At 41.6% G+C, this 24,086-nt stretch overlaps 1 protein-coding gene, 1 long non-coding RNA gene and 1 pseudogene across 2 annotated transcripts in view; 1 reads left to right on the top strand and 2 right to left on the bottom strand.

Annotated features, from left to right (window-relative positions):
• The window catches only part of LOC105723380 (galactoside-binding soluble lectin 13-like), a 25,278-nt gene extending 5,992 nt beyond the window's left edge, over window positions 1-19,286 (bottom strand). Inside the window, exons 1-3 of the mRNA XM_064380746.1 lie at window positions 19,234-19,286; window positions 16,702-16,780; window positions 12,827-13,003 (exon numbers count right to left, since the gene is read on the bottom strand). Coding sequence (XP_064236816.1) covers window positions 12,827-13,003; window positions 16,702-16,780; window positions 19,234-19,286 — 309 coding nt within the window. The remainder of the gene's footprint in view (window positions 1-12,826; window positions 13,004-16,701; window positions 16,781-19,233) is intronic.
• LOC110568166 (uncharacterized) overlaps window positions 1-24,086 on the top strand; it is a 56,543-nt gene extending 32,457 nt beyond the window's left edge. The window contains exons 2-3 of the long non-coding RNA XR_002478494.2: window positions 19,295-19,426; window positions 21,251-24,086. This is a non-coding gene — a long non-coding RNA (uncharacterized LOC110568166). The remainder of the gene's footprint in view (window positions 1-19,294; window positions 19,427-21,250) is intronic.
• Window positions 19,100-23,399, bottom strand: LOC105723406 (placental protein 13-like; annotated as a pseudogene).

Here is a 24,086-nt window from a genome sequence, read left to right as displayed (position 1 = left end):
TTGCTGTGCAGAACCTCTTTAGTTTAATTAGATCCCATTTGTCAATTTTTGCTTTTTTTGTGATTGCCTTTGACATCTTTATCATGAAGTCTTTCCTCATGCCTATATCCTGCATGGTATTGCCTAGGTTGTCTTCCAGGGTGTTTATAGTTTTGGGTTTTACATTTAAGTCTTTAATCTACCATGAGTTGATTGTTCTATATGGTGTAAAGAAGGGATCCAGTTTCAATATTCTGCATATGGCTAGCCAGTTCTCCCGGTACCATTTCTTTAATAGAAAGTCATTTTTTCCATTGCTTGTTTGGTCAGCTTTATCGAAGAGCAGATGGTTGTAGAGGTGTGGCCTTACTTCTGAGCTCACCATTCTGTTCCATTGGTCTATGCATCTGTTTTCATAGCAAAACTATGCTGTTTTGGTTACTGTAGCCTTGTAGTATAGTTTGAAGTTGGGTAATGTGATGCCTCTAGCTTTGTTCTTTTTGCTTAGAATTGCCTCAGTTATTTGGCTCTCTTTTGGTTCCATGTGAATTTTAAAATAGTTTTTCTTCTAATTCTGTGAAGAATGTCATTCATAGTTTGCTAGGAACAGCGTTGCATCTGTAAATTTCTTTGGACAGTATGACTGTTTTAATGATACTGATTTTTCTTATCCATGAACATGGAATATTCTGGTTTCTTTGAGCAGTGTTTTGTAATTCTCATTATAGCAATCTTTCACCTCCCTGGTTAGCTGTAATTTTAGGTAGTTTATTCTTTTTGTGACCGTTGTGAATAGAATTGCATTCCTGATTTGGCTCTATACTTTGCTGTTGTTGGCATATAGGAGTTCTAGAGATTTTTTGCGTACAAGGATAGTTTGACCTCTCTTTCTATTTAGATGCCCTTTCTTCCTTTCTCTTGCTTGATTGCTTTAGTCAGGACTTCCAGTACTATGTTGAATAGAAGTGATGAGAGACGGCACTGCAGAAATTGTGGTTTAAAAATCCAAGTTGAATTTCTGCTTTATTCATCGTGGAGATTTTGACCATGATCTATCAAATACAAAACAGAACAGAACAAAAGTCCTCTCTTATTCTGTCATATTGGCCCCAAACTTTCCAATATAGGGCCAAACGCACTAATGCTCAGCACCACAGACAATGCCATAGGGGAAACAGCTTTGAGGGACTTGGGCATTATGGAAAATATTATCACAGAGTAAATTTATTTTGTGGGAGACTTCAACAAAAACTGAAAAGCCTAAAGACCTATGAGAATGAAGGCCTTAGAGTCCAGGAATGACTTGTGTTTTGAGCAATGCTGTATTTTCTGGGAGAAGATTGGGAATGGGCTTGAGGAGCATGAAAATGATTTTGAGTAGGTCCCAATAGGCAATTCAAAAATTATCTGTTGAACATTGGCTCCTAAACTCTTTGTCGTCTCTTTATATCTAAGATGTCATCCTGGCCACCATGAGTAAAGGGTAGCATCTGAGATGAAAATGAACGTAACAAATGGCCCATGTGAACTGAAATGAGCTGGTGAATATCAGTCAAGAAAGGGGAGTCACCGTGTGTGTTGCAAGGCCAGCATGTAGGACTCTGTAGCTTATTCAAATAAAATGGGTGTTATCCAGGGGCAAGCAGACATGAAATCAAACATGTTCTCCACAGGAAATCATGGGTTCCAGGATAGTCTCCATTGACTCAGAGCAAAAATTGCCTAATTCTCCAAGAAATGATTTCCATGCAGGTGATGGGGCCTATAATTCATTTTGAAAATAGAGAACTGACCAGACTATTACAGGTATGGTGTAATGAGGAGAGTGTACCTAATCATAACCTGAAAGTTTCCAATGAGGGGAGAGGAAATTTCAGTCCATACTGGAAAAACCAAGGAAGAAAGGCATGAAGAGTGTAATTCACTGTGCATTGACACATTAAGGTAACTGAATGTTAGGTTAGGTTAGGTTAGATTAAAGAAGCAGTACATTTATTTCTTCATTAATTTTATTATTTACCTAGTAGTCATTCAGAAGCAGATTGTTCAGTTTCCATGTAGCTGTGCGGTTTTGAGTGATATTTTAAATCCTGAGTTCCAATTTGATTGCAGTGTGGTCTGAGAGACTGTTTGTTACGATTTTCATTCTTTTGCATTTGCTGAGGAGTGTTTTATGTCCAATTATGTGGCCAGTTTTAGAATACGTGCTATGTGGTGCTGAGAAGAATGTATATTCTGTTGATTTGGGGTGGAGAGTTCTGTAGATGTCTATTAGGTCTGCTTGTTCCAGAGCTGAGTTCAAGTCCTGGATATCCTTGTTAATTTTCTCTCTTGGTTCTACCTAATATTGACAGTGGGGTGTTAAAGTCTCCCAATATTATTGTGTAGGAGTCTAAGTCTCTTTGTAGATCTCTAAGAACTTGTTTTATAAATCTGGGTGCTCCTGCACTGGGTGCATATACATTTAGGATAGTTAGCTCTTCTTGTTGCATTGATCCCTTTACCATTCTGTAATGCCCTTCTTCATCTCTTTTGATCTTTGTTGATTCAAAGTCTGTTTTATCAAAGACTAGGATTGCAATACCTGATTTTTTTTTTTTCTTTCCATTTTCTTGGTAAATCTTCCTCCATCCCTTTATTTTGAGCCTATATGTGTCTTTGCATGTGAGATGGGTCTCCTGAATACAGCACACCAATGAGTCTTGACTCTTTATCCAATTTGCCAGTCTGTGTCTCTTAATTGGGGCCTTTAGCCCATTTACATTTAAGGTTAATATTGTTATGTGTGAATTTGATCCTAGCTGATTATTATGTACATTATGTCATTATGATGCTAACCAATTATTTTGTACATTAGTTGATGCAGTTTCTTTATAATGTCGATGGTGTTTTCAATTTAGTATGTTTTTGCAGTGGCTGGTACCAGTTGTTCCTTGCCATACTTAGTGCTTCCTTCAGGAGCTCTTGTAAGGCAGGCCTGGTGGTGACAAAATCTCTCAGCATTTGCTTGTCTGTAAAAAATTTTATTTCTCATTTGTTTATGAAGCTTAGTTTGGCTGGATATAAAATTCTGGATTGAAGATTTTTTTCTTTAAGAATGTTGAATATTGGCCTCCACTCTCTTCTGGCTTGTAGGGTTTCTCCAAAGAGATCTGCTGCTAGCCTAATGGGCTTCGCTTTGTGGATAACCCAACCTTTCTTTCTGACTGCTTTAAACATTTTTGTCTTCATTTCAAAAAGAGAAAGCAGGAAAGATCTAAAATCGACAACTTAACATCACAATTAAAAGAACTAGAGAAGCAAGAGCAAACATTCAGAAACTAACAGAACATGAGAAATAACTAAGATCAGAGCAGAACTGAAGGAAATAGATATACAAAAAACCCTTCAAAAACTCAATTAATCCAGGAGTGGATGATTTGAAAAAATTAACAAAATAGACTGCTAGCCAAACTAATAATAAAAGAGAAAAGACTCAAATAGACACGATAAAAAATGATGAAGGGAATATCACCACTGATCTCACAGAAATACAAACTACCATCAAATAATACTATAAACACCTCTACACAAACAAACTAGAAAATCTGCAGAAATAAATTCCTGGATGCATACACCCTTTAAAGACTAAACCAGGAAAAAGTGAAAACCCTGAATAGACAAATAACAAGTTCTGAAATTGAGGCAGTAATTAATAGCCTGCCAACCAAAAAAAAGCCCAGGACCAGACAGATTCACAGATGAATTCCACCAGAAGTACAAAAAGGAGATGGTAGCATTCCTTCTGAAACTATTCCAAACAATAAAAAAAGAGAGACTCCTCCCTAACTCATTTTATGAGGGCAGCATCATCCTGATACCAAAACCTGGCAGAGACACCACAAAAAGAGAAAATTTTAGGCCAATATCTCTGATGAACAATGATGCAAAAATCCTCAATAAAATACTGGCAAACCAAATCCAGCAATACATCAAAAATTTATCCACCACAATCAGGTTGGCATCATACCTGTTACAGAAGGCTGGTTCAATGTACACAAATTAATCAATGTAACCCATCACATAGGCAGAACCAATGACAAAAATCACATGATAATCTCAACAGATGCAGAAAAGGCCTTCAATAAAATTCAACACTGCTTCATGCTAAAAACTCTCAAACTGACACAAGAACAGAAAATCAAACACCGCATGTTCTCACTCGTAGGCAGATATTGAACAATGAGAACGCACGGACACAGAGAGGGGAGCACTACACACTGGGGTCTGTTGGGGGGAAATAGGGGAGGGACAGCGGGGGATGGGGAGGTGGGGAGAGAGAGCATGGGGAGAAGTGCCAGATATAGGTGAAGGGGAGGAAGGCAGCAAATCACACTGCCATGTGTGTACCTATGCAACAATTTTGCATGTTCCTCACATGTACCCCAAAACCTAAAATACAATTTAAAAAAAACTCTCAATAAACCAGATACTGATGAAACTTATCTCAAAATAACAAGAGGTATTTATGACAAGCCCACAGCCAATATCATATTAAATGGGCAAAAGCTGGAAGCATTCCCTTTGAAAACTGGCACAAGGCAAGAATGCCCTCTCTCACCATGCCTATTCAACATAGTATTGGAAGTTCTGGCCAGAGCAATCACACAAGAAAAAGAAATAAAGGGTACTCAAATAGGAAGAGAGAAAGTCAAATTGTCTCTGTTTGCAGAAACATGATGGTATATTTAGAAAACCCCATCATTTCAACCCAAAACCTTCTTAAGCTGATAAGTAACTTCAGCAAAGTCTCAGGATATAAAAATTACAAGCATTTATATACAACAATAACAGACAAACAGAGAGCCAAATCATGAGTGAAGTCCCATTCACAATTCCTACAAAGAGAATAAAGTATCTAGGAATACAACTTATTCCTAGATACTTTAGGAACATGAAGAACTTCTTCAAGGAGAACTAAAAACCACCACTCAAGGAAGTAAAAGAGGACACAAACAAGGGAAAAAACATTCCATTCTCATGGATAGAAAGAAGCAATATTGTGAAAATGGCCATACTGCCCAAAGTAATCTATAGATTCAATGCTATCCCCATCAAGCTACCATTGACTTTCTTCACAGAATTAGAAAAAACTACTTTAAATTTTATACGGAGGGAAAAAAAAAAAAGAGCCCACATAGCCAAGACAATCCTAAGCAGAAAAAGAAAGCTAGAGGCATCATGCTACCTGACTTCAAACTATATTACAAGGCTACAGTAACCAAAACAGCCTGATACTGGTACTAAAACAGATACATAGACCAGTGGAACAGAATAGAGGCCTCAGAAATAACACCACACATCTACCACCATCTGATCTTTGAAAAACCTGACAAAAACAAGCAATGGGGAAAGGATTCCCTATTTAATAAATGGTGTTGGGAAAACTGGCTAGTCATAGGCAGAAAAATGAAACTGGACCCTTTCCTTACACCTTATACAAAAATTAACTCAAGATGGATTAAAGACATAAGTGTAAGACCTAAAACCATAAAAACCCTAGAAGAAAACCTAGGCAATACCATTAAGGACATAGGCATCTTACTGAATTTGTTTTATCAGTTCTAATGTTTTTTTGTAGAGTCCTTATGTTTTTCCAAATATAAGATTATGTTATCTTCTTCCTTTCCAGTTGGGATGCCCTTTATTTTTTTATTTTTTTTTTCTTGTCTAATTGCTCTAGCTAGGACTTCTGGTACTGTGTGGAATAACAGTGTGAAAATGGCCATCCTTATTGGGTTTCAGATCTTAGAGAAAAGACTTTCAGGTTTTCCCCATTCAGGATGACACTAGGTGTGGGTCTGACACATACGGTTTTTATTATTTTGAGGAATGGGCCTTCCATCACCAATGTAAAGAAACAAGGGGTACCAGCCACTAAGAAAACACACCAAATTATAAAGACCATTGACACGATGAAGAAACTGCATCAACTAAAGGCCAAAATAACCAGCATCATAATGGCAGGATCAAATTCACACATAACAATATTAACCTTAAATGTAAATGGGTTAAATGCTCCAATTAAGAGACACAGACTGGAAAACTAGATAAAAGAGTCAAAACCCATTGGTATGTTGTATTCAGGAGACTCATCTCACATGCAAAGACACACATAGGCTCAAAATAAAGGGATGGAGGAAGATTTACCAAGCAAATGGAGAGAGCAAAAAAAAAAATCAGGCATTGCAATCCTAGTTTCTGATAAAACCAGCTTTAAGCCAACAAAGATCAAAAGAGACAAAGAAGGGCATTACTTAATGGTAAAGGGATCAATGCAACAAGAAGAGCTAAATATCCTAAATATATATGCACCCAATTCAGGAGCACCCAGATTTGTAAAGCAAATTCTTAGAGACCTACAAAAAGACTTAGACTCCCACACAATAATATTGGGAGACTTTAACACCCCGCTGTCAATATTAGACAGATCACCAGGACAGAAAATTAACAAGGATATCCAGGACTTGAACTCAGCTCTGGACCAAGTGGCCCCAATAGACGTCTGCAGAACTCTCCACCCAAATCAACAGAATATACAGTTTTCTCAGCACCACATTGCACTTATTCTAAAATCGACCACATAATTGGAAGTTATCACTCCTCAACAAATGCAAAAGAATGGAAATCATAACAAATGATCTCTCAGACCACAGTGCAATTAAATTAGAACTCGGGATTGAGAAACTCACTAAAAACCACACAACTACATGGAAACTGAACAACTTGCTCCTGAATGACTATTGGATAAATAATGAAATGGAGGCAAAAATAAAGACGTTCAAACTAGCAGAAGACAAGAAACAACTAAGACCAGAGCAGAACTGAAGGAGATACAGACGCAAAAAACCCTTCAAAAAATCAATGAATCCAGGAGCTGGTTTTTTGAAAAGCTCAACAAAATAAGATAAACCACTAGCCAGACTAATAAAGAAGAAAAGAGAGAAGAATCAAATAGATGCAATAAAAATGATAAAAGGGATGTTACCACCGATTCTACAGAAATACAGACTACCATCAGAGAATACTACAAACAACTCCATGCAAATAAGCCAGAAAATATAGAAGATATGGATAAATTCTTGGACACCTACACATTTCCAAGACTAAACCAGGAAGAAGTTGAATCCCTTACTAGACCAATAACAAGTTCTGAAATATAGGCAGCAATTTATAGCCTACCAACCAAAAATAGTCCAGGACCAGACAGGTTCACAACCAATTCTACCAGAGGTACAAAGAGTAGCTGGTGTACCATTCCTTCTGAAACTATTCCAAACAATAGAAAAAGAAAGAATCCTCCCTAACTCATTTTATAAGGCCAACATCATCCTGATACCAAAACCTGGCAGAGACACAACTGAAAATGTCAGGCCAATATCCCTGGTGAACATTGATGTGAAAATCCTCAATAAAATACTGGCAAGCCAGATGTAATGGCTTATCAAAAGATCTTATCCATCATGATCAAGTCCACTTCATCCCAGGGATGCAAGACTGGTTGAACATATGCAAATCAATAAACGTAATTCATCACATAAATACAACCAAAGACAAAAACCACATAATTATTTCAATAGATGCAGAGAAGGTCTTTGGCAAAAATCAACAGGCTTTTATGCTAAAAACTCTCAATAAACTAGGTATTGATGGAACTTATCTCAAAATAATTAGAGCTATTTATGACAATCCCACTGCCAGTATCATACTGAATGGGCAAAAACTGGAAGCATTCCCTTTGAAAACCGGCACAAGACAATAATGCCCTCTCTCACCACTCCTATTCAACATAGCAATGGAAGTTCTGGTCAGGGCAATCAGGCAAGAAAAAGAAATAAAGGTATTCAGTTAGGAAAAGAGGAAGTCAAATTGTCTCTATTTGCAGATGACATGACTGTATATTTAGAAGGCCCCATTATCTCAGCCCAGAGTCTCCTTAAGCTGATTAAGCAACTTCAGCAATGTCTCGGGATACAAAATCAATGTGCAAAATCACAAGCATTCCTGTACAGCAATAACAGACAAACGGGGAGCCAAATCATGAGTGAGCTCCCATTCACAATTGCTACAAAGAGAATAAAATACCTAGGAATACACTTACAAGACAGGTGAAGGACCTCTTCAAGGAGAACTACAAACCACTGCTCAAGGAAGTAAAAGAGGACACAAACAAATGGAAAAACATTCCATGCTCATGGATAGGAAAAATCAATATCGTAAAAATGGTCATACTGCCCAAAGTAATTTGTATATTCAATGCTATCCCCATAAAGTTACCATTGACTTTCTTCACAGAACTGGAAAAAACACCTTCATTTTCATATGGAACCAAAAAGGAGCCTGAATAGCCAAGACAATCCTAAGCAAGAAAAAAAAAAAAACCGGAGGCATCACGCTTTCTGACTTCAAACTATATTACAAGTCTACAGTAATCAGAACAGCATGGTACTGGTACCAAAACAGAGATATAGACCAATGAAACAGAACAGAGGCCTCAGAGGCCGCACACCTACAACCATCTGATCTTTGAAAAACCTAGCAAAAACAAACAATGGGGAAAGGATTCCCTATCTAATAAATGGGAAAACTGGCTAGCCATATGCAAAAAGCTGAAACTGGATCCCTTCCTTACACTTTATACAAAAATTCACTCAAGATGGATTAAAGATTTAAACATAAGACCTAAAACCATAAAAACCCTAGAAGAAAACCTAGGCAATACCATTCAGGACATAGGCATGGACAAAGACTTCATGACTAAAATACCAAAAGCAATGGCAACGAAAGCCAAAATAGACAAATGGGATCTGATTAAACTAAAGAGCTTCTTCACAGCAAAAGAAACTATCATCAGAGTGAACAGGCAACTTACAGAGTGAGGGAAAACTTTTGCAATCTATCCATCTAACAAATGGCTAATATCCAGAATCTACAAATGACATAAACAAATTTACAAGAAAAAAAACCCCATCAAAACGTGGGTGACAAATAGACACTTCTCAAAAGGAGACATATGCAGCCAACAAACATATGAAAAAATGCTTATCATTACTGGTCATTAGAGAAATGCAAATTAAAACTACAAGGAGATACCATCTCATGCCAGTTAGAATGGCGATCATTAAAAAATCAGGAGACAATAGATGCTGCAGAGGATGTGGAGAAATAGGAACACTTTTACACTGTTGGGAGTGTAAATTAGTTCAACCATTGTGGAAAACAGTGTGGCGATTCCTCAAGGATCTAGGAATAGAAATACCATTTGACCCAACAATCCCATTACTGGGTATATACCCAAAAGATTATAAATCATTCTGTTATAAAGACACATGCACACATATGTTTATTGCAGCGCTGTTCACAATAGCAGAGACTTGGAACCAACCCAAATGCCCATCAATGATAGACTGGATAAAGAAATGTAGCACACATACACCATGGAATACTATGCAACCATAAAAAAATGGGCCGGGCGCGGTGGCTCACGCCTATAATCCCAGCACTTTGGGAGGCCGAGGTGGGTGGATCACGAGGTCAAGAGATTGAGACCATCCTGGTCAACATGGTGAAACCCCGTCTCTACTAAAAATACAAAAATTAGCTGGGCATGGTGGCGTGCACCTGTAGTCCCAGCTAGTCGGGAGGCTGAGGCAGGAGAATTGCTTGAACCCAGGAGGCGGAGGTTGCGGTGAGCTGAGATCGCGCCATTGCACTCCAGCCCGGGTAACAAGAGCGAAACTCCGTCTCAAAAAAAAAAAAAAAAAAAAAAAAAAGATGAGTTTATATCCTTTGCAGGGACATGGATGAATCTGGAAACCATCATTCTCAGCAAACTAACACAAGAACAGAAAACCAAACACCACATGTTCTCACTCATAAGTGGGAGTTGAACAATCAGAACACATGGACACAGGGAGGGAAACACCACACACTGGGGCCTGTCAGGTGGATGGGGTGCTAGGGGAGAGATAGCATTAGGAGAAATACCTAACGTAGGTGAGGGGGTAATGGATCCAGCAAACCACCATGGCACTTGTATGACTAGGTAACAAACCTACACGTTCTGCACATGTACCCTAGAACTTAAAGTATAATTTTTAAAAATCACAAAAAATGAAATAACTGGTTCAAAAATGTGTGCATTTTAAATTTAACAAATTGACATCTAGAAGGTTACTTTATAGCCCAGCAATGAAGAATACATCCAAATGTTCTGGCCCTTTCTAATTGGTAGGCCAAAACATTCACATTTTATTCAGATCAAGTGAGGAATCTTTTCCTATGCTTAGAAGCTCTTCAAAATGATATCCTATGTTTTTGCAACACTTGTCCTATTCTATCTCTGCAACAATACTTAAGGTCTTTTATTATTATTATTGTACTTTAGGTTATAGGGTACATGTGCAGATCATGCAGGATTGTTCCATAGGTACATACATGGCAAGGTGATTTGCTGCCTCCATCCCCCCATCACCTATATCTGGCATTTCTCCCCATGTTATCCCTCCCCAACCTTCCCACCCACCACTGTCCCTCCCTTAGCCCCCCCAACAGACCCCAGTGTGTGATGCTCCCCTCCCTGTTCTCATGTGTTCTCATTGTTCAACAGCCACCCATGAGCGAGAACATGTGGTATTTGGTTTTCTGTTCTTGTGTCAATTTGCTGAGAATGATGGTTTCCAGATTCATCCATATCCTTACAAAGAACATGAACTCATCCTTTTTTATGGCTGCGTAGTATTCCGTGGCGTATACATGCCACATTTTCTTTGTCCAGTCTATCATTGATGGGCATTTGGGTGATTCCTCAAGGATCCAGAAATAGAAATTCCGTTTGACCCTACAATCCCATTACTGGATATATACCCAAAGGATTATAAATCGTTCTATTATAAAGACACATGCACTCATATGTTCATTGTGGCACTGTTTACGATAGCAAAGACCAGGAACCAACCCAAACACTTGAGTTTTCTTCTTGGCCACCATCAGCTCAGCTCTAGGCAACTCCAAAGAGAAACTGGGCCATCAGCAGTGAATGGCAGTCATAGTTCATGAAACTGAAAGATGTGCATTCAATGAACCTGGTTTGGTCTCATGTCAACCCTGTGTGAACTCCTGTACAAGATGAAGGGATTCAAGTTTATGAAATACGGTCACTAGCCAAGGGGATTTTACAGGCTAGCGGAGAGGCTGAGCAAACATACACAAAGTGGTAGAATCTTGCTGGAGAAATGAGATGAAACATTAGAAATAAAGTGAGCAGCTGTCTCAAATAGGCACAAAACGTCATCTGTAAATAAAAGTGTGTGTCCTGGGTTCAGTTTTCTCATGGGATGTTGTAGGTACTAGGACAGAGTGAAGAAGAGGCCAAAAGCTTGTTTGGTGGCATACTGTCTTTCTGATGCATTTTTCCTCTTGTAGGTAATAATAAATGGCCAACACTGTTACAGCTTTGCCCATCCACTCCCACCATGTTCTGTGAAGATGATGCAAGTGTGAAGAGATGTCTCCCTGATCTCAATGTCTGTCTGCAATTGAGGGAGGTGACCACACTCCTCATTGTAGAGAAATTCCACTATAGGATCCCCAGAGCCCCCTGACAGCATGATCTCTCCTCACCCTTTCCCTACACTTGGTCATTTAAAAAATCACCAAACTTCCTAGGATTTAGCTTTTCCTTTAAGGGGGGAAAGAGGAAGTGGTCATCCCCATGAAGGCCCAAGGAACTTGATGGGAGGCATCCAGAAATCAAGGAGAATAAACCTTGGGACTCCAGGAGTGAGTTATAAGGTCCCTGGAATGTTTGAGAAGACATTAGGTACAGCATCCTTCTATAGCACGTTGTTGACGTCAGAGACTCTGAGACAAAATCCTTACCCAATCTCAGATGACTCACTGCACTGAAATCTTAGATAGCTGTTTACAGCCACACAGGTATACCTCGTGGCTTTGGGTAGAAATTTTGTAACTTGAGGACAATCTGGTGGAATTTTCCTTATTCTTTGCATTGTTCTCAGGATATTTATTGTGTGTGTAAGGATGATGCCTGGCTCTGTACAGGCTGCCATGCAGGAACTTTGGAAAAAGACACATTTCCCACATGAAAATTTCAATTAAAGCGAAAGTTAGAGAATCACAGGAATCCAACGCTTTCTCTTAAAGAACTCCAATAGTTTATGTTTAAAAATAATTATGAGGTTTATCTGATGTATGTGGCAGAATCCTGGGATTTCTCTTTGGAAACAAATGGTCATGGTTTTACATCAGAAAATATGTAGTTTATTGTTGGGATGGACACAATTCATACACATGGACACAGTGAGCCGACCCTGCTTTGGTGCTGTTTCACTAGGCATTGCAGCCCAGCAAACCTCCCAACACATGTTGGCTTAGAGCAATCATTTATTCTGATCTTTCTCAGTTAACTGGACTCATGTGAGTGGTAGACCAGTTGGTGAGAGGAGTCATGTTTTCTGAAGCATCTTTTAGGCCAGATTCCAAAGGATGCTTCACTCATGTCTGACTCAACACAAGGACTGGGAGAACACCTGGGGGCTGGCGGGTTATCTCCTTTGCTACCTCACCTCCCCATTCATGCCTTGAATTCCCTCAAATCATGAGTCTCATGGTTGGTTCTTGGACTTAATGAATGAATTGATAAGCAAGACATGCACCCTAATGAAAGAAACCATGCTAGCTCTTTGTACATGAATAAAAATTAAACCAATACAAACAAACAAGAACAACAAAAAAATGAGCAGCCATCCCTGGTGTATATCATTGCTTAAACCAACAAGACCCCTACTTTCATCTTCTCTGAAAATGTTTCTCTGCAACAGTTGGCTCCACCTTCTACCATCAGCTTCTTGGAGCTCCCACCAAGATGGCACAATGACAACCCTTTTCCCTCTATGAGGACTGTTGTCATCTGGTTCATAGCACAAAGGAAGAACCATTTAGTTGAAGATAAACAACATATTACCTAAAAGCCAAACAATGCAGATTTAAGAGTCTCATCAAATAGTAGTCCTTATCTACAGGGCCCATCTCAGGTGTCATTTTGATCACTCATCCTCTCTTCCCGTGTTCACTGTCACAGCATACTCCAGCCTTACTCATGGGTATGCCTCTCTCCTTGCTTTCCTTTAATCTAATGTCAGATACTGTGAGGTGTCAATGCACAGTAAATAACACCTTCATGCCTCTCTTTCTTGTTGCTTTCCTTTATGAACTGAAATTCCCTCCTCTCTCACTGGAAAGTCTCAGGTTCTTGTTAGGTATACTCTCCTCCTTATATCATCCCTCTCACAGTTTTGGTCACTTCTCTATTTTGATGATGGATTATAGGCCCCACCATCAGCATGGAAATAATTTCTTGGGGAATTAGGCAATCCTTGCTCTGAATGAATAAGACTGATCTGAGACTCTGAGTGGATAAAGACTATTTTGGAACCCATGACTTTCGGAGCAGAACTTGAGTTTGATTACATATCTACATGTCCCTAGATGATGCCCATTGTATCTGAATAACCTACAGGGTCCTACATGCTGTGCCTGCTAGACAAACACACAGTGACTGCATTTTCTTTATTGATATTCACCAGCTCAGTTCAGTTCACATAGGGCATTGGTTACATTCATCTTTATACCAGCTACTGCCCTATGCTCATCGTGGCCAGGAGTGATGTCTCAGATAAAAAGAGAAGACATAGAGTCCAGGAACCAGTGTTCAACAAATGATTTCTGATTTGCCCCTGGGGACCTACTCAACATCTTTTTCATGCTCTTCAACCCAAATTTATGGTCTTCTCCCAGCAAATACAGCATTGCTCAAAACACAGTAGGTTATTTCTGGACTCTAAAGCCTTGCCTCCTGAAAGGTCTTTAGGAATTTTCAGTTTTTGTTGAAAACTCCCAAAGACTAAATCTATTATTTTATAATGTTGTCCTTGATGCCCAAGTCCCCCAAAGCTGTGTGTGTGTGTGTGTGTGTGTGTGTGTGTGTGTGTGTGTGTGTGTGTTCTGTGTTGCTGTCCGTGGTGCTGAGCCCCGGTGCGTCTGGGCCTGTATTTGCAAGTGAGGGGCCAATAAGACAGAATTAAGAGAGAAATGTTTTTGTTTTGTATTTGATAAATCACAGCTTAAACTATGATGAATGGAGCATGAATTGAATTTGGATTTTCAAGCCACACTTTCTGCAGTGCCTTCTCTCACACCCTCTCATATGCAACACAGTATTATTGGAAGTCCTGGCCAGAGCAATCAGACAAGAGAAAGAAAGAAAGGGCATTGAAATAGAAAGAGAGGTCAAACCATCCCTGTTTGAAGACATGATTCTATATTTAGAGAACCTCATAGTCTCTGCCCAAATGATCCTTAAGCTGGTAAACAACTATAACAAAGTTTCAGGTTGCAAAATCAATGTGCAGAAACCACTAGAACTCCTGTATGCCAACAACAGTAAAGCATAGGGCATAATCAGGAATGCAATTCCATTCACAACTGCCTTAAAAAGAATAAAATACCTAGGAACACAGCTAACCAGGAGGTGAAAGATTGTTACAATGAGAATTACAAAACACTGCTTAAAAAACCAGAGATTACCCAAACAGATGGAAAAACAGCCCATGCTTATGGATAGCAAGACTTATTAAAACAGTCATACTGCCCAAAGAAATGTACAGATTCAATGCTATTCCTATTGAATTACCAATGACATCCTTCACAGAATTAGAAAAAAACTATTTTCAAATGCACATGGAGCCAAGAGTAAGTTGAATAACCACGACAATTCTAAGCAAAAACCACAAAGCTGGAAACATCACATTATCCAACTTCAAACTATACTACAGGGCCACAGTAACCAAACAGTATAGTACTGGTACAAAAACAGACATATAGACCAGTGGGACATAATAGCCCAGAAATAAGGTCACCCACCTACAACCATCTGATCTTTGACAAAGATGATCAAACAAGCAATGGAGAAAGGACTTCCTATTCAAGAAATGGTTCAAGCAAAAAGAAAACTCAGAAACTCTACAACTTAACTTCATTCCCCTGATGTTTAACTTTTTGTTGTTTCTACCTATATCTTATTGTGCTGTCTATATCTTCAAAAGTTATAGTTATTACTTGTATTGGTTCATTGTTTCATCTTTCTATTTAGGATATGAGTAGTTCACACACCACAGATACAGTGTTACAATATTCTGTGTGTTTCCACTAAAAAGTCTGCTGACAGATGTATTGCAGCAGCATTGTGTGCTATTTTTTTTTTTCTCTTGGACTTTTAGGATCTTTTCTTTGCCCTTGACCTTTAAAATTTTGATTACTAAATGGCTTGAGGTAGTCTTTGGTTTAAGTCAGCTTGGTGTTCTATAACCTGCCTGTACTTGCATGTTGATCTCCTTTTCTTAGTTTGGGAAGTTTTCTGTTATCCCTTTGAATAAACTTTCTACCACTATTTCTTGCTCTACTTCTTCCTTAAGGACAGTAATTCTTAGGTCTGTGCTTTGGAAGCTGTTTTCTAGATCCTATGGTCATGTTTCATTGCTTTGTTGTTTTCTTATCCTTTCCTCTTTTGTCTTCTCTGGCTGTGTATTTTCAAATAGCCTGTCTTCAAGCTCACTAATATTTTCTTCTGCTTCATCAGTTCTGCTGTTAAAGACTAATGCAGTCTTCAGTATGCCAATTGCATTTTTTTTATTTTGTTTTACTTTAAGTTCTGAGATACATGTGCAGAATGTGCTGATTTGTTACATAGGTAAACATGTGCCATGGTGGTTTGCTGCACCTATCAACCTGTCACCTAGGTATTAAGCTCCGCATGCATTAGCTATTTGTCCTGATGCTCCCCCTCCCTTTGCTCTTCCAACAGGCCACAGTGTGTGTTGTTCCCCTCCCTGTGCCTGTGTGTTCTCACTGTTCAGCTCCCACTTATGAATGAGAACATGCATTGTTTGGTTTTCTGTTCCTGTGCTAGTTTGCTGAGAATAATGTCTTTCAGCTTCATCCATGTTCCTGCAAAGGACATGATCTCATTCCTTTTTATAGCTGCATTTTGCAACTCCAGAATTTCTGTTGGATTCCTTTTAATTATTTCAACCTCTTTGTTAAACTTATCTAATAAAATTCTGAATTCCTTCTCTGCATTATCTTAAATTTGAGTTTTCTTAACATCACTAATTTGAATTTTCGGTCTGAAAGGTCACTTATCTCTGTTTCTCCCTGGTGCTTATTCAGTTTATATGCTTTACTGGATGTTGTTGACACTAGCAGATGTCCTTCAGTGTCTGAGAATTAAATGGTTAGGTATTTATTGTGGTCTTCACTGTCTGGGCTTGTTTGTACCTGTCCTTTTGGGGAAGACTTTCAGATATTCAAAAGGACTCAAGTGTTGTGATCTAACAGGAGAATTCTCTGGATTACAGGGCAGAGCCTCTTTTTCTTTTCCCTTTCTTTCTCCCAAACATACAGCGTGTGCGTGTGTGTCTTCTGAGACATCTAAAGCTGGGGATGGAGTGACACAAGCACCATTGTGGCCACCACCACCATGACGGGATCTTACCTAAAGCAAGCATAGCACTGGGTCCCCCTGAAGGCCTGCTGTAACCAATGCCTGGTTACAGCCTAGGTTCACTCAACGCATGGAGCCCTAAGGCTCTGGAATCAGCATACAGCAAAGCCAGCCACTTCTGTGTGCTTCCCTTCAGGGTGATGAGTTCCCGCAGGCCTGGGGTGGGTCCAGACGTACCACCTGGAAGTCAAAGACTAAAGCAAACTTTAGAGGTCTGCATGGTGTTTTATTGTACCCCAAGATTCAGTCCTTTCTATTCTCCCCCTCATTTCCAAAGGCAGTGGTCACCCCATAGCCACCACCACCATAGAGAGTACTGCAAGACTACCACAGATGTTCCCTTAAGGCCCAAGGGCACTTAAGTCAACTTATAGTGAATGCTGCCTGGCCTTAGACTCACCCCATAGGGGAGTGAACTCCCCTCTGTCCCAGAGCAGGTAAATAGATGTCATTCAAGAACCAAGTCCTGGAATTAGGAACCCCAAGAGCCTGCCTGGTGCTCTGTTCCCTTCTGGCTATGCTGGTACCTAAGGTGCAAGGCAAAGTTCCTTCTAGCTTTTTCTCTACTTTTACCAAGGAGAAAAAGTTTTGCCTCATAGCCACCACAGCTGGTAATGTGCTGAGTCACATCAGAAGCCAGCAGATCTCCGAGACTCATCCAAGGCCCTCAGCATAGTACCTGGGTATTGCTGGTGGCTATTCAGAGCCAAAGGGCTCTTCATTAGCAGGTGATAAATGCTTCCAGGAATGGGTCCTTCCCTTCAAAGCAGCACATTCCCTTTTGGTCCAGGCTGTGTCTAGAAAGATCATCTGGGAGCTAGGGCCTGGAATGGGGGCCTCATGACTCTGACTGGCACCCTATCCTGCTGTGGCTGAGTTGACATCCAAGATGTAAAATAAAGTCTTCCCCACTCTTCTCTCTCCTCTCCTCTCCACTCCTCAAGTGAAAGAAAGGGGTTTCTCTTGGCCACAGACTGTGCATCCTGGAGTTAGGGGAGAGGTACTGCCAGCACTCCACTAGTCACCCAAGCTGCTGTCTCAGCAGGTCACCAGACCCCCTCTTGCCCAGTCCATTGTCTCTGGCCCGAGTTCATCCCCAAGACTCACCTAAGAGATTCTGTCCTTATGGCCTCGACTGCCTTTCAAGGTTACTTGGAAACCCAGAGCACTGTAGCCCTTACTGGTAAGGTTTGCAGGAAGTCAACTTTCAATCGCTAAGATCAGGGATCTTCCTCTGGCTAGGGCTGGCTTAAATGCTCCCTTCATTGGTGTGTGTCAGCTGAGCTTGATCTAATTTTCCCTTCCTCTCTAACAGGACAGCAGTGACTCCAGTGCCTCACAATTGCTGTGCTCTCCCTCCCCCAGTACCCAGAGACTCCGCACCACACTGTTGCTGTCCGGTTGAAGGAGTGGCATTGGCAATTCAGGACTGTTTTTTCTATCTTTTCAGTGCCTCTTTCAGTGATATAGAGTTAAAACCGGGTATCTCTGAGGACTCAGCTAGTTTTTGATTCATATGGAGGTGTTTTCCCGTGTAGATACTTGTTAAATTCACGTCCTTCAGGGGTGTGGGCGAGATTGGTGAAGCCCTTTATTCTGCCATCTTGCAAAGCCTACCCAAAGATTTAAATTTTGATGAAACTCATTTTATCTGTTGTTTCGTTTCTTGTGCTTTTGGTGTCGTATTCAAGAAATCATTTCAAGATCCCATGTCATGTAATATTCTTCTATGGTTCTTCTATGGTTTTTCTAAAAATATTAAAGTTATAGATCTTACATTTATTGTGTGATATATTTTGAGTTAAGTTTTGTATGGGGATTATGGTAAGGGCCCAACTTCCGATGTAAACTTCCTCAACTTTTTCTTTTAATTCCTTCAGTGCACCCCACACAAATCCAAGCAGTTTTGAGACACAAGAAATATTCTTAGAATGAGTGAAGAATTAAGATATTTCACTTGAAGTTTCTCAAATTAAGAAGTTTCTCCCCAAAACCAATTATGCCTGTGTTGTTGTAAACAGATACCTAACACATCACTGCAATGAGTCCTCTAAGATGAAGGAAGAATTTTGGTTTATAGTGTCTGATGTAAAATATGGGTTGTAGAAGATGTTTGTTTTGTCATCTCAGACACTCCAGTGGCCTTGTGACACTGCTTGTGTCTCTTGTGTCCTTGTGCCACTTTGTCTTTTTCCCCATTGAAATAAAAACCAGATGATGAAAAATTTGGTGAAGTTTTAATGACTAAGGGTAGAGGAAGGCGTAAGGAGAGGTCATTCTGTTAGCAGGCTCTGGGAATTCCATGGTCACAAAGAAATGAGGAGTTTCTGTTGTTCCTCAACAACAGGGAGTGTGGACATCACCCTCAATTGCAGACACACATGGAAGTCAGGGAGACATCCCGCCATACTTGCACCATCTTCACATAACATAGTGGGAGTCGATGGGCAAAGCTGTAACTGTGTTTGCCATTTACCAGTACCTACAAAAGGAAAAATGCATTAAAAATACAGCATGCCACTAAGTGAACTACCAGCCTCATCTCTACTCAGCCCTAGTGCCTACAGCATCCAACCAGAAAACTCCTAATTATACATCAGAACCCAGTAGACACACTTCTGTCTACAGACTACCTTTGTGCCTGTTTCCGACAGTTGCTCATTTTATTTCCAATGTTTTCTCTCATTTTTCCAGGGAGGGTTTGCCACTCTGTGTATCATAGAACCTGTTTGCTCAGCTCTCTCCTCTCACCTGGAAGATCCCCATGGCCAGGGACTGTCTCTCATGAATGTCAATCCCTGCATCTTGCACAGGCCCTGCCATGAGGTTAGTGCTGGACCATGTTCAGTGAGTGCATACATTTCAGTTCCACGAACAATAACTCCCATTGACTATGACTGCTGATGGCCCAGTTTCTCTTTGGGGTTACCCAGAGCTGTGATGATGGTGGCAAAAAATAAAATCCAAATGTTTTCAGAGAGGAGGAACAAAACAGGTGTTGCCAAACACAGGATATTATTCTGAACAGCTGATAGGCATGTGAAAAAGTTATCTCACTTAAATATGAACAAAATGTTAATCTTTGGGTCTACCCATTTGGAAAGGTTGGGGAGGTTGAAAATATTTATTTATTACTAAAGCTATAGAGACGGTCACCTTTTAGGTGTTAATTTATAAAATTTAAAATGCACACAGTTTTGACCTAGTTATTTTATTTCTTTGTAACTATCCTCCAATGTAGAAATTGGGAGGTTTATTATGACCAAAAGTAGATTAGAAAGATTCATTTGTGAGAGCAAAATACTGAAAATAGCGTCATGCTCATCAAAAGCATCAAGTTGAATACTTTTGGGTAACTCTTCTGCAGGAACATTGTACAATGTTGCAAAACTGGGGCAGCACCACAAATGGATGGTTGCTCCAATATATATTTGACAACAAATCCACCCCAGTTCCTGAAGTGTAGTATGTAGAGAGACTTAAGACAGCATTGGTTTCAAAAGAAGTGAAACCACAGATCTGTGTGCTTTCCTAAGCATAGATTATCTCTGGAATTTGTGTAGAGAAACCACTGATACTGTTGTTCTGGGGGTAGGATAATAATTGGTTTTGGGGTTCAGGACTGAGAGACTCAATTGTGGATGATGAAACAACCTTATTCATATGCATATTTTACCCATTTGGCTGAATGAAAATGTAAGTAAGACCATAAGTGAAAATGAGAACTGTGGGTGAAGACAGGGGAGATTCACCACGTTGGGGAAAATGGCAGATGAGCCAGCCTTGACCCTGGATCAGATTTGGAATAAGAGCTGAGGATGGCAGTGCAAGCAGAGGGCGCTCTGTGAGGAAAAACCTGCGGCAGGAGCAGTTATGGGAGATGGGCCCCAAGGGACTGATAGGACCAGCTCAGGAAGAGCTGCCTCCTGCTTTGGGAGCCCACGGAGGCCGGGTGCTGGGAGCTCCTGGGGTGCTCACCTGGTACTCATTGTCCCGCACGGAGATGCACAGGTCAAACGGTTTGCCATCCTCAAAGGGCATATTGCGGCATGTCACCTCATCCTGCCAGGCCCCTCACACACGGCTGTTCATGACCACCCGATGGCCAAAGTACACTCGGAAATGGAAGGCGATGTCTGAGTGCTCATTTGTCCCAGTGTGGAAATCCACCTGCAGCTGCGGGTCCTTGCTGAGGTTGAAGCACATGGGGTGTTGGGGAGGTCCCTCCCTTGTGGGGCACACACTGGACACACACACAAATCCCTTCCCCACTTTCCCAGGGCAGACAGAAGCCTTCCTGCTGACACTGCAGGCCTCCTCCCTGTGGAGCTGCTTCAGCTCCTCCTGCTCTTAAGAGCTCCCTCATCCCAAGATGTAAACTCAGCCACAGGCACTGACCTGGGCCTGTGAGTTGTCAATTTCATGAAACTTCTATGTCTCTTGATAAAGAGCCACAGTCCCAATGCTCTGAGTGTCCTTCCGTAGACCCTGTGACTGGCTCACAGTGCAGCCACTGCAGCTTTCATGCCAGGTGCTGCAGGGTCTCCAGGACCTGCACCTGCACGGTGCCTCCATCCTGCCAACTAGACATTTCTGCATCACTCACACATGAGGTCAGCCCTTTTGCAAATATTCTCCCTTCTCCTCCAGCCCCCTGCCAGGGACCATGGAGAACTCACATGAAAGAGATGATCGGTGTCCCTTTGATCGTCACACGAGAACCAACAGACAGTGACACAGGCTGTGTGTGTGGCACCTGCCAAGAAATTTACAGTGGGTGAGAGGGGCAGAACCAGGTGTGGCCTCCCCTCCTGTAACAGATTGTCATGGTGCAGGAGGTTAGAGGTCAAATAGAAGACTCAGGCCTCCCACCCACCCTGGCACAGTCGGGTCATCATATTCCTGAAGAATTGGGGGACCCATAGGTAAGAGCAAGGGTTCAGGAGCCAGGCTGCCTGGATTCCGGTCCTCATTCTGCCTCTTCTTAGCAGTTCCATCTTACATCCATTACGTGAATGCTCCCTACCTCAATTTCCCCGGGACCAGAAGAATAAGTAAAGATTCCTGCTTTGTAGGGTTTTCCCAGTAATCAATGAATCAATATATGTGACAGTTTTATCCTAATCTCTGCCATGTATGGGGCCTGTTGGGAGTTACCCAATAGAACAGGGAGGTTCTTTTGGAACACTGACCTGTGATCATTTTGAACCCTGAGACTGTGAAAACAAGATGTGAAGATGTAACAGTAAGGAGATTGAATCCAGTAAGAAAAACACTTGTTGAAAGAGAGAAGGAAATGATGAAAGAACAGGAAACCCTGTTTGTGGGATGCACATGCATCCCAATCATCGAGGGCAATGGACATCCTTCCCAGAAGAGACCACATTGGTGACAGCACAGCCCCGGGACTGGCACACGTGAAGCATGTGGGCCAGGGAAGCGATGGGAAGTAATCTAAATATTGTGAGATTTTATTTATCTGTTTGGTTTGGGTTTTTTGATACAGAATCTTACTCTGTCACCCAGCCTGGGGTGCAGTGGCATGGTCACACCTCACTGTAGCCTCAAACTCCTGTACTCAAGTGATCCTCCTGCCAAAACCTCCTGAATGAGGGTGCACACCAACATGCTTGGCTAATCTTTAAATTTCTGGTAGAGACAGGCTCTTACTATGTTGCCCAGGCTGGTCTGGAACTCCTCACCGTAGCGATTCATCCACCTCGGCCTCCCCAGCCACTGGCATTAGAGGCATGAGCCACAAACCCTGGCAAGTTGTTGATTAATATGCACTGTAAGTTCTGTGTGAACTGAGGATACACTGGTTTCTTCTCTATTTGGGGAGACTCAGTCTCTGAAACCACATCCCCCAGTGGCCTTCCCTAGTGAGCCAGGATCTGTTCACCCTCTTCTCCCACAATGGGATGGACAGGCTGGGAGACAGACAGACCTGAGGCTGGAGGCAGGAGTAGGTGGTCTTTCTGGGCAGGTCCCACCTGAGGAATGCAGCCCCATAGTCTGTGTTTCATTTCCCTACTCTGCTTGAAAAGAGGCACCTGAGGATTCATGCATTCTGCTCAGAGGTGGCTCCTCGATATCTCATGGTCCACAATATCCCCACCAGTTCTGTCACCCGGGATCCACATTGACAGACATGAGAAATGCCCAGCTGCTTTATCAGACGCACTGCTATGTTGGAAGAAACTTTTACGTGCTCAGAAGGACACTTGCATGCTCCTTGTTCAACACCTAGTCACATCCCAGCACACACACCCACAGTCACACAGAGCCAAGCAGCTCACTGAGTCACACATACCTGCCCACTGTGCATATAAAGATGCTCACGCACTGGTCGAGCTGTGCTCACACACACACATATCACAGTCATGAAGACAAAACACAGTCACCCCTTTACACTCAGGCACACACCCACCCACCCTGGTTGGCTGTCCACCTCCCACCTAAAGTCACATCATCACAGCAGAGTTCACTCTCATCAGACACCACCACACACTCACAGAGGGTTACACTGGTCCAAGGTCCACACCCAACACCCCACCAGCATCTCAAATACCACAGCCCCAGGGTCTCTCTTTCACACACTCACAACTCTCAGTAACGTGTTCACAATAGAAATTCTCCTACTTTCATCTCATGAAATCACCCCTGGTTCTTTCTTGCTTTACGTAAATTGAGGTTACTGAAGGCTGGGCCTTTTGACTTACACGTAGCAGTGACATCGTTGTCTTCCTCTGTGTAGCTCTTCGGAAGAGTATCAGGTCTTCTGTGTGAGTCTCTGATTTGCAGCACTTAAATATTCCATGTTGGCCCTACCCCCGGCTTTGTTTCCGCTTCCAAGCCCCTCCTAGCATGATTTCTCAGAAGTGTGAGGGATGGGGGGTGACAGAAATAGACTCACTTTCAGTTTCAGGCCTGTGACTGTGATGCAGCAGAAATGACAGTAAGGGGTATAGGGGGCAGGGAATCACCAGAGAAATGCACAGGTGAGGATGCTGGAGTGACGGTGAGGAGTTGCGCAGCTCAGCCTCCATGCTTCTCATGAAGTTATGACATGTTTTCTGGTAAAAGGGTTTGCCTTGCATCCATCCCTGACCAAGATTTACACTCTGAAGAGTACTGACTGTCCTGTCCATTATTTCAGCCTATAGCTCCTCCTCTGTGACATGACTTTTCCCAGGCTGGGCGAGGTGGCTCACGCCTTTAATCCCAGCACTTTGGGAGGCCGAGGAGGGCGGATTGCCTGAGATCGGGAGTTCGAGACCAGCCTGACCAACATGGAGAAACTCTCTCTTCTAAAAGTACAAAATAAGCCGAGTGTGATGGCACATGCCTGTAATCCCAGATACTCGGGAGGCTGAGGCAGGAGAATTGCTTGAACACAGGAGACCAAGATTGCAGTGAAGTAAGATTTTGCCATTGTACTCTAGCCTGGGTAACAAAAGCAAAACTCTGTCTCAAACCACCCCCC

The sequence above is a fragment of the Aotus nancymaae genome, unplaced genomic scaffold (assembly GCF_030222135.1).
Source record: "Aotus nancymaae isolate 86718 unplaced genomic scaffold, 86718_ANA_hifiasm-v0.15.2.pri h1tg000028l, whole genome shotgun sequence".
Lineage (NCBI taxonomy): Eukaryota > Metazoa > Chordata > Mammalia > Primates > Aotidae > Aotus > Aotus nancymaae.
Note: the sequence above shows the minus strand (reverse complement) of the source record. Positions and strands in the feature narration are given on the sequence as shown.